Genomic DNA, 10,124 nt, shown 5'->3' with positions numbered 1-10,124 from the left:
TGGCGGGCACCTGTAATCCCAGCTACTCGGGAGGCTGAAGCAGGAGAATCACTTCAACCTGGGAGGTGGAGGTTGTAGTGAGCCCAGATCGTACCATTGCACTCTAGCCTGGGTGACAGGCGACAGAGACTCTGTCTCAAAACAAAACCTGACCCTGACAGTCAACCTGCTGCTTGTCCTTTTTCCCTTCTTTATCTCTCCTTCCTCCCTGCTGGCCGGCGTACAGATGTGAAGGCTGGAGCTGGCGTGACCATTTTAAACCATGAGGATGCAAGGGACCACCCTCGGCTCCCTTTCTGGAGCTGCCTCTGCTCCCTTAAGTGTTTTAAATTTGAGACGGAGTCTCGCTCTGTAGCCCAGGCTGGAGTGCGGTGGCCCGATCTCGGCTCGCTGCAGCCTCCGCCTCCCAAGTTCAAGTGATTCTCCTCCCTCAGCCTCCTGAGTAGCTGGGACTACAGGCGCCCGCCACCACGCCCGGCTAGTTTTTTGTATTTTTAGTAGAGAGGAGGTTTTGCCATGTTGGCCAGGATGGTCTTGAGCTCCTGACCTCAGGTGATCTGCCCGCCTGGGCCTCCCAAAGTGCTGGGATGACAGGCGTGAGCCGCCCAGCCTGGCCGGTTCCCTGAAGTTCTTACACAACAAGACGTCAGGTTTCCCTGCTTTGTTCAGAGTGTTTCCCCAGCAAAGTCCAGAGGCATCTTCCAGGAGGAGACACCGTGCCAGGAGGAGACACCGTGCCAGGCACAGGGCGAACTCTCAGTGACCCTCCCACCCCAACGCGGAGCCAGTGTGGACCCCGATCTGGAGCCTGGGAGCAGGAGGCCTCCATGGAGACCCAGTGTCGGGGCATTGGGCCAGGAAGAGGCGGGGAGGAGGGTCAGATTCCTGGGCAGTGGGAATCTCCACCCTGCAGAGACCAGGAGAGAAGCAGGTGACCCCAGCACCCCAGTGAGGTCGGGGTGGGGCCAGGCGGGCACTCAGGGCAGCACAGACAGGGGCTGAACCGCACGGGCCTCCCCCGGGAGAAGGCAGGCCAAGGGGAGTGGGAAGATGGCCAAAAAGATGCTGGCTGAGAGGGCCTGTAGGTCACTACCCACGTCTGCAGCTTTCGGGAGAAGCTGAGGCACAGGGAGAGACGGGGCGCAGGGCCTCAGCGTCCCCAGGCGCAGAGCTCACGCTGAGCTTCAGGGCGAGGGAGCTGGGGCCTTGCCTCCCTCCTGCCCTGACCCTGCAGACCTTCATCTGTTGAAGTCTTTGGGGGCCCTGAGAGACCCCACAAAGAAGCAGGGGCCAGGAAAGGCAAGGGCCCCAGTACCATCGCAGAGGCTGAGCCCCAAGCCAAGGGCACACCCCCGGCTCCCAGCCCTGGCTCCCAGCCCGGCTCCCCAGCCCTGGCTCCCCCAGCCCCGGCTCCCCCAGCCCCAGTTCCCAGTCCTGGTTCCCTAAGCACCTGGCTTAGGTGGGCACTCACCCATCAATGACAGGGGAGTCCCTCATGATCCTCTCTGCCTCGTCCCGAAAGAAGTCTGCAGTGCAGACGGCCACAAGGGGCCAGAGCCACCATCTGGTCCACATGGCGGGGTCCCCGGGGACCTGCGTGCACTGCTGCCCTGGTGCCTCTGTGCTGGCCTGGCCGGCCCGTGCAGGAGGACGAGTTTCAGGCTGTGAGGAGTCGCTCTGCCTGCCAGAAGAGGCACCAGAGGCGTTGGGTGGAAGTGATGATAGCTGGCCGTTGTCCTGTTTATAGCTTCCCATGTTCAATAAGTAACCAGCACATTCCCTGCCAGCGTGGGTGGGATGGAAGGCCGGACACCCAGTGACTGGGCGTTGCTGTCTGGGCTAGGCGGAGACATAGTAAGAAGCTGGGAACCCAGACCCAGGGGTGGGGCTAGAGCCCAGATGAAAGGACAGCAGGCTGAGAGCGGGCCCAGCACAGGATGATGGTGAGTGGCTGTCAGCCCTCGCTGTGCTGCTGCTGTTATTTATTACTACCACCTCCCTCAGGACCCGGGGCCTAGATCTGCAAGCAAGAAAACAGTCATTCAAGTAGTGCATTCTCATGAAGCACCTCTTTCCGCATAAAAATCATCTCACGTGGCTTGCCGTAGGGGAAAACATCTGGGCGTTTCAGGAAGCTGCTGCACAGCCCAGGTGTGCCCCTGATGCCTGCTCTAACGCTGAGGGGTCTGCACCCCGCCCTGCAGCCCTCCAGCGTCACAGGGACCCACACTGCAGCTACAGACTTCAGGCCAAGCAGCTGGACATGTTCTTAGAACCGGGGCCTTTCTAGGCCTCGGCAGAGCACACTGAAGTCGTCCAAGGGCTCCTGGAAACACAGTTCCCAGGTGGTGCCCTGTCCGAGGAGTCTCCATCCCAGGGCTAGGCGGTGTCTGGGGTTCTGGGGGACGGTGGGCTGAGCACTGGGGCTAAACCAGGCCTGCTGGGAGGAGCAGGAGGGACACTGGTCAGAGGCTTCGCGGCGCGGAGACTGACAGGGAGGAGGATTGCCCGGCTGGAGCGTGGTGGCTCCGTCTCAGCTCACTGCAACCTGCACCTCCTGGGCCCAAGCAATCCTCCTGCCTGAGCCTCCTGAGTACCTGGGACCACAGGTGTGCACCACCACACCCAGCTACTTTTTGTATTTTTTGTAGAGACAGGGTCTTCCCCATGTTTCCCAGGCTGGTCTCCAACTCCCGGCCTCAAGCAATCTGCCTGCTTTGGTCTCTCAAACTACTGGGATTACAGGCATGAGCCACTATGCCCAGGTCATGATAAATAGTATTTTCATTCTATATTTTTAAAACATCAGAATTCGTGTAAAAAAAAAAAGTCCATAACGAACAAAGTACAAAACTTTAAAATAGCTGGGCACGGTGGCTCACGCCTGTAATCCCAGCACTTTGGGAGGCCGAGGCGGGCGGATCACGAGGTCAGGAGATCGAGACCATCCTGGCTAACACGGTGAAACCCCGTCTCTACTAAAAATACAAAAAAATTAGCCGGGTGTGGTGGCGGGTGCCTGTAGTCCCAGCTACTCGGGAGGCTGAGGCAGGAGAATTGCTTGAACCTGGGAGGTGGAGGTTACGGTGAGCCGAGACCGTGCCACTGTGCTCCAGCCTGGGCAACAAGAGCGAAACTCTGTCTTAAAAAACAGCATCAACAACAACAACAACAAACAGATCTTGTGAGAACTTGCTCACTACCAGGAGAACATGGGGGAACGGCCCCCGCCTCCAGCTGGTCTCTCCCTTGATACATGGGGGTTATAATCTGAGATGAGATTTGGGTGGGGCACGGAGCCAAACCGTATCACTCAGCTTCACCATTCAGGGCCCAGTGCAACATGAAAATGCAGCACCCTTCTTCAGACATCACAAGAATCTCAGGGCCTCGCAGCGGGGGGTGGGGTGGGGGTAGAAGCAGGTGCATGTCTTCCGAGCACCAGACCGGGGTCAAAGACCCTGCGTGGGCTGCATTCTGCACCATTTCTGAGGCTCAAAGCCACTGACTTAACAAGAGGGTGTCCTGGGGGCTGGGCCTGGTAGGCTGTGGGTTCCCGTCTCACGGCCACCATCCAAGGGCAGCGTGGGTGAGCTGGTTAGATTTCTCGGCCTCAGTCTCTTTGTCTGTGGAAGTCACGGAGGTACCTACTTTGCGACAGTCCTGCCGTGAGCGCGAAGGCACCAGCCACTCAGAACCAGCCTCAGATCAAGACCTTAAACCTGTCTTTCCCATGGGGTTTTACAGTCTGTCCCGGAGTTTCCAGTTGCCCTTCTTCTCCTGCCCTACACGGGGTGCTCTTATCTTCCATCTTCCAAGTCTGGACTCTGCAACCTCCCTCGCTGCCCCCAGAGCCTCCCTCGTCCAACCTGCTGCTCCCAGCTTGGAATCTCCGTGCCTACTTAACGTCTGCACGGAAGGTCTCCCCCCTTTGTTTGGTTTACAGTCCTGGTGGAGTTTGAACGCTTGTCCAAATCTCACGTGGACACTGGACCCCAGTGTTGGGGGGTTTGGGGTCATGGGGACGGGCCCCTCGTCAATGGCTTGGTGCAGTTCTGGAGGTAATGAGTGAGTTCGGAAGAGAACTGTTAAAACCAGCCTGGCACCTCCCCCGTCACTCTCTGGCTCCCTCGCCGCCGGTGATGACTGTGAACAGGAGAATAGGCTCTGGGGGTAGCGAACTTAGGCCAATTCGTGCGGAATCAAGGAAAAACAGCGAGGCCTGGGGCAGGGAATGGGACGCTAATTTGTGCTGACTTCCTGAGAGAGAAGACACCAAGGTCAGGGGGGCGAGAGTCCGAGGCCAATGCACGGCGGATCCAGGAAAAACACGGAGCTCTGGGGCAGGGAACCCAGGGCCAATTAACAATCAACTTCCAAAAACTGCACCATAAGGAAAAGCCCCACGCCCAGTAACAAAGGATCAAAGGCTGCTCTCCCTACAGCCCCCAACCCCCACCATGTCCCAGACGGCAAGGAAAGTGCTGTGGACTGGCTGTGGGCCATCCTTTCACCTGCAGACACCAGTTCCCCGCAGCTTTGATTAGCCATGGACCAAATCTTTCATCCAGATAAGGGGGATAGGAATCATGAAAGGTGGACTTAAGACCCAGAAAACTGGCCGGGTGTGGTGGCTCACACCTGTCATCCCAGCACTTTGGGAGGGTGGGGTGGGCGGATCACCTGAGGCCGGGAGTTTAAAACCAGCCTGGCCAACACGGAGAAACCCCATCTCTACTAAAAACACAAAAATTAGCCAGGTGTGGTGGCAGGTGCCTGTCATCCCAGCTACTCGGGAGGCTGAGGCTGGAGAATTGCTTGACCCTGGGAGGCGGAGGTTGCAGTGAGCCGAGACCGCGCCAGTGGACTCCAGCCCAGGCGACAGGCGACGGTGTGAGATTCCCTCTCAAAAAAAAAAAAAAAAAACCAGAAAACTTTGTAACAGCGCCCGCTCCCACCCGACTCCGAGCTTTCTGGCTTTAATAACTCCCTGCTTTCGCGGCTTCCTTCCTGTGTTTTGTTCTTACTTTGTATGTTTTGTCTACTACTTGTTTGTTCAAGCACCAAGGACATGCACAATCACACTCCAGGCCATCCTTCCTGTGACACCTGCTCCCTCCCCTTCTGCCGTGATGGGAGGCTCCCTGGGGTCCTCACCAGAGGCAGATGCTGGTGCCACGGCTCCCGCTTTCTGTACAGCCTCCACAACCATGAGCCAAACCCACCCCTTTTCTTTATAGATCACCCAGCCTCGGGGACTCCTCTGGAGCAGTGCAAAGCAGACTAGGCCCTGTTCCATTCGTGGGCCCTGCAACCATCCCCTCACTGTGGGTCTGCGGGAATTCACTCCCCAGTCCTCCCGTCCGTGTCTTTATTCTGCCCTCATCACGGATCAGTAGTTTTGCTGAATGTGCACTTTGGGTGGTAAACCTTTTTCCCTCAGGAGGTGACCGCGCCACCGTCCGTCTGTGCATGCTTGGTTGATGGGAGCCACATCGCGCCCGGCGCTGTGTGGGCAACCCCTCGTCCCCCGGAACGCCGTGACTTCATATTTTTCACTCCCTGGGGCTGTCCCTCTGCCTCCAGTCCAGGGAATTTCCAGTCGCCGGTATTCCTTCTCCCCTCCTTTCTGAGCTCCGTCTGGCGAGGGTTTCGGGCAGGGGTTGGACTGTTTGAGTTTCCTTTTTGCCTCCTGTCCTGGGTTTCCTCATGCTTATTCCGTACACTCCATTTCCTCTGTTTTGTCTCCCAGCACGGTTCTTTAGTGTTTTCTCAGGGGTTGTGCGTGTGGGTCTCCGGAGGGCGGTTTCCAGGCTTTGCTGTGTCCTGTCCTGCCCCGCTCCCATCAGGGCACCGAGCTGCTTGGAGTCCGCTGCATTCTGTTCTCTTCTGTGGTTTACCCAGTGGAATGCAGGCGCGTCTCCCATTGTTCATCTGGACCTTTTGTTGCGTTTGCAGACTTCCCTCGGCAGCTGGTAATCTTTGTCACCTCGAATTTCATATTTAAAAATAAAGCGACAGCAAGGTGGGCAGTGCCGTACGTGTGAGCGGGCTCTCGACCCCAGGCTTTGTGTGGGCCAAGCTCCAGAGACGCCCGGTTACCAGGAGCCCTTGAAGCCAGAATGCAAGCATGAGCATTTTTTTTTTTAATGAAATGGGGTCTTGCGATGCTGCCCAGGCTGGACTCCAACTCCCAGGCTCAAGCGATCCTCCCACCTCAGCCTCCCAAGTAGCTGGGTCCACAGCAGCTACTTTTAAAGTAACTGCCACCGCGCCCAGCAGCGTTTTTTAAAATAGCTACCCCGATTCTCAAAAACATGTTTAGGGAAGGGCCTCCTGACCTTCCTCTGGCTGTAGGGGGGTTGGGGGGTGTGTCTGTCTGGGTGGTCCTGGGGCCAGTTCTTCCAGCTGGGAACAAACCCCGACCTCAGTGTCTTCCTCACTCCCGGTCCATTGTGCCCGTGACGTCTGAGCTGAGCTCCTCTGGCTCCCTGGTCTCTCGCTGGAACACTCTGGAATGTTCCCAATGGGCCTTCCAGTCCGCCTCACAGACACACTCTTCTGTTAACTTCCTCATTCCCAGAAATGGGTCGGAATCTGTGCTTACAGCGGAGACCTTTCTATTGTCTGACGAGTGTGTTAATTTTTTTTTTTTTTTTTTTTGAGACAGAGTCTTGCTGTCGCCCAGGCTGGACTGAGTGGCGCAATCTCAGCTCACTGCAACCTCCGCCTCCCGGGTTCAAGCGATTCTCCTGCCTCAGCCTCCCGAGTAGCTGGGACTACAGGCGCCCATCACCACGCCCGGCTAATTTTTGTATTTTTAGTAGACACGGGGTTTCACCATGTTGGCCAGGATGGTCTTGAACCCCTGACCTCATGATCCACCACCTCGGCCTCCCAAAGTGCCGGGATTCCAGGTGTGAGCCGCCGTGCCCGGCCCGAGGGCGTTATTCTTTTCTAATTCCTTTCCTCTCACCTTCTCGGACAGGAGCAGGAGGAAGTGCTTGTGCCTTGGCTCACATCTTGACACAGAGGGTGCAGCTGGCAGAGTCGTGGTGGGAAAGGCTCAGAGTGTGTTTAATTCTGTTTCTCCCGCCAGTTCTAGTTGTGCATCTTTCATGTCCCTGACTGACCAGGGCCCTTTGTCCTGCCCAGGCCCTCCTGCCCCTCCCCTCCCCTGGCCATAGTGAGGCTCAGGGAGAGAGCCGGGGTTCGTAGTCCTGAGAGACCCCGGGGGTGGGAGCAGTGCTCTGCGAAGAGCGTGGGCTCCTGCATCAGAGTCCCGGGTCCATCTCCAGAGACGGGTGCACCGAGGCCCCCACCTCGAGGCTCTTCTCGCAGGGTGGTGCTGACCTGGCTCTGTCGAGAGGCAGCCTCGCCCGAGTGAAGGCGGCGGGTCAGACGCAGAGTGACGTCTGTGTTTCCACCCGGCCCTGTCCCCCAGAACCGCACGTCAGCCCCATCCACAGCCAGCACGCAGACGCCTCCACGGCCATGTCGGATGTTACCACTTCTGCACAAGTAGCCACAGGCAACACGCACCCCACCACAGATCATCGCAGACGAGAATACCCGGACACATCCCAAGCCCACGTGGTCAGACACGTCCACGTACCGAGAACAGACACACGCAGACTTTCTTACGTGATGAGTAAACGCACACTCAGGTACCTACACGTGTGCACACAGACATACACAGGTACCTGCACATGTGCACAGACACACACTCAGGTACCTACACGTGTGCACAGACACACTCAGGTACCTGCACGTGTGCACACAGACACACTCAGGTACCTACACGTGTGCACACACACAGGTACCTGCACGTATGCACACAGACACACAGGTACCTACACGTGTGCACAGACACACTCAGGTACCTACACGTGCGCGCACAGACACACTCAGGTACCTACACGTGCGCGCACAGACACACTCAGGTACCTACACGTGTGCGCACAGACACACTCAGGTACCTGCACGTGTGCACACAGACACACATGTGCACAGACGAGCTGCGCACGTGCACCTGCTCACGTGAGCCCCTCCTTGCACGTGCGAGGGACGGGAGCCCACACTCAGCGTGGGGCCCATCTGACCACCCACGAGGCCTGGGACAGGGGCCCCCAAATGAGCCTTGAGGAAGGAACATCTGGGAACCTGCGGCTCCACAGGGAGCCCGGCCCTGTCTCTCTCCCTCGGAGGCCCCGGTGGCTCACAGCAAGTTCAGCAGCCCTGGACTCTCCTCCGCCTCCTGACCAGGCTGATGTCTGCACTGGGGGAGTCCATAGGCCCCTCAAACTGCAGGCCCAGCCGCGAGGCCGGCACCCCACTTCTGCCCCCAACGCCTCCCTCCCAGCGTCCAGCCCACCCTGAGGCTAGTGGCTTCCCCGCATCCCTCCTCGCCTGCCCAGGCCCCCCCATGGCTGCCCCCACCACTCTGACCCTCACAGCCCACATCTGCACCGGGGCGTGAGCTCTTCCTCCCAGTGAGTCCCAGGGAAGCACCTCTCAAGGACTCCCCAACAGGCTCCCGGCTCCCATGAGGTCGAGGCCCCTCAGCCTGGCCTCCCCACCCTCCCTACCCCACCCTCCAGACACAGTCACCCCAGAGGCCACCCTCTCACCCCTGCCTGGAGCTGAGCCCCCCACCCCCGGTTCCATCCTCTGAGACCCTCACCCTTTGCTGCCCGCGATGGCACGAGCTGAGACCCCCCCCCACCGGTTCCATCCCCTGAGACCCTCACCCTTCGCTGCCCGCGATGGCACGAGCTGAGACCCTCACCCTTTGCTGCCCGCTATGGCACGAGCTGAGACCCCCCCCAACCGGTTCCATCCTCTGAAACCCTCACCCTTCACTGCCTGCGATGGCACGAGCTGAGCCCCTCACCCTTTGCTGCCCGCGATGGCGCTCCATGCTATGCGCCTGCTCACTGAGGTTCTCCCTCACTGATGGTGGATCGCAGGCAGTTGGAGAGGGGCTTTCCGCCCTCATTACAGCCCTGGCCTCAGCCTTGCTCCACGCTCCCCAAAACCACAATCCCCGGCTCCTGGCTCCCCGAGACTCACCACAAGTGGGACAGAATGCTGAGTACCTTGGCTCAGCCACCCCAGGCCCAGGGAGACAGACCCGCCTCCTGCCTCCCAGGTCACTCCAGGCCCAGGGAGACAGACCCGCCTCCTGCCTCCCAGGTCACAAGGCTTGGGGGCTGTTTCTGGTTTTCAAGCTCAGTCCTGCCACCCACAGAGCTCTCCAGCTACAAAACAGCCACCTCCTTAAGAGAGGGCCTGCATAGGACCCCAGGGAGAGCCGGGCTAAAGCCTCGCGCACGTCAGCTGGTTCTTGTTTCCGAAGATACTCGTGCCCTCGGTGAGGCCGTGAGCATCCGGCCAGCCCAGGGGCTTCTGGGACCCGGTCCCAGGCCAGGCAGGAGAGCTTGTGCTCCGTGACCACCCTTTGGGGCCCCCCAGGCCGTAGTGCAGGGTATCACCCTCAGGCCGCAGCAGGCTGGGAAACGGAGAGGAGGGGGCCTTGGAGCTTGTGCCCATCCCAATGAACCCGGAGAGTCTCAAGCGGCCTGGGGGTCCCAGGCCATGTGTTCTCTCCCCACTGGCAGACCCCAGCCACCTCCCTGACTCCCTTGAGGGAGACTGACCCTGGCCTCGGAGCTGGGACAAACTCTGTCCTCAGTTTCTCTATCTGTAAGTGCGATGGGTTGATCTCCCTCCGTCCCCAGCCACGGTCAAGGATCGGAATGTCCTCTGGCAAAGCCACAGGGGCTTTCGAAATCAGAGGAGGGTCTGCGTGTGGACTGCACTGAGCTGGAGACCGGGCTGGCTTTGGAATTCTGAGGCTGCAGTGGGAGGGGGGCATCCTCCGTGGGTTCCAGCAGGCCGGGGGAGGCCAGGCCCGTCCCTGACCCTACCCGGGGGTTGGAGACCCAGGGCTGCTGCTGGGCCAGTCACAGGGACCTTTGGAGTCTGACGTCTTCAAGCAGCCAGTGGTGGGGAGCAATGGGAGGAAGAGTGGGAGCTGCAGAGAGGGGAGGGGCTGCAGGGGGCTGTAGGGAGGGGAGCAGGGGAGGTGCAGGGGGCCCTGGGGAGAAGGGGGGGCACAGGGA

At 59.2% G+C, this 10,124-nt stretch overlaps 1 protein-coding gene across 2 annotated transcripts in view; it reads right to left on the bottom strand.

Annotated features, from left to right (window-relative positions):
• The window catches only part of DPEP1 (dipeptidase 1 (renal)), a 21,574-nt gene that overhangs the window by 5,808 nt on the left and 5,642 nt on the right, over window positions 1-10,124 (bottom strand). For both annotated transcript variants that reach the window (XM_011972036.1, XM_011972044.1), the window contains exon 2: window positions 1,472-1,681. In XM_011972036.1, the coding sequence (XP_011827426.1) occupies window positions 1,472-1,575 (104 nt within the window). In that variant the 5' untranslated portion in view covers window positions 1,576-1,681. The remainder of the gene's footprint in view (window positions 1-1,471; window positions 1,682-10,124) is intronic.

Source organism: Mandrillus leucophaeus, unplaced genomic scaffold (genome assembly GCF_000951045.1).
Source record: "Mandrillus leucophaeus isolate KB7577 unplaced genomic scaffold, Mleu.le_1.0 Scaffold10, whole genome shotgun sequence".
NCBI lineage: Eukaryota > Metazoa > Chordata > Mammalia > Primates > Cercopithecidae > Mandrillus > Mandrillus leucophaeus.
This window is presented reverse-complemented; position numbering and strand designations above follow the sequence as displayed.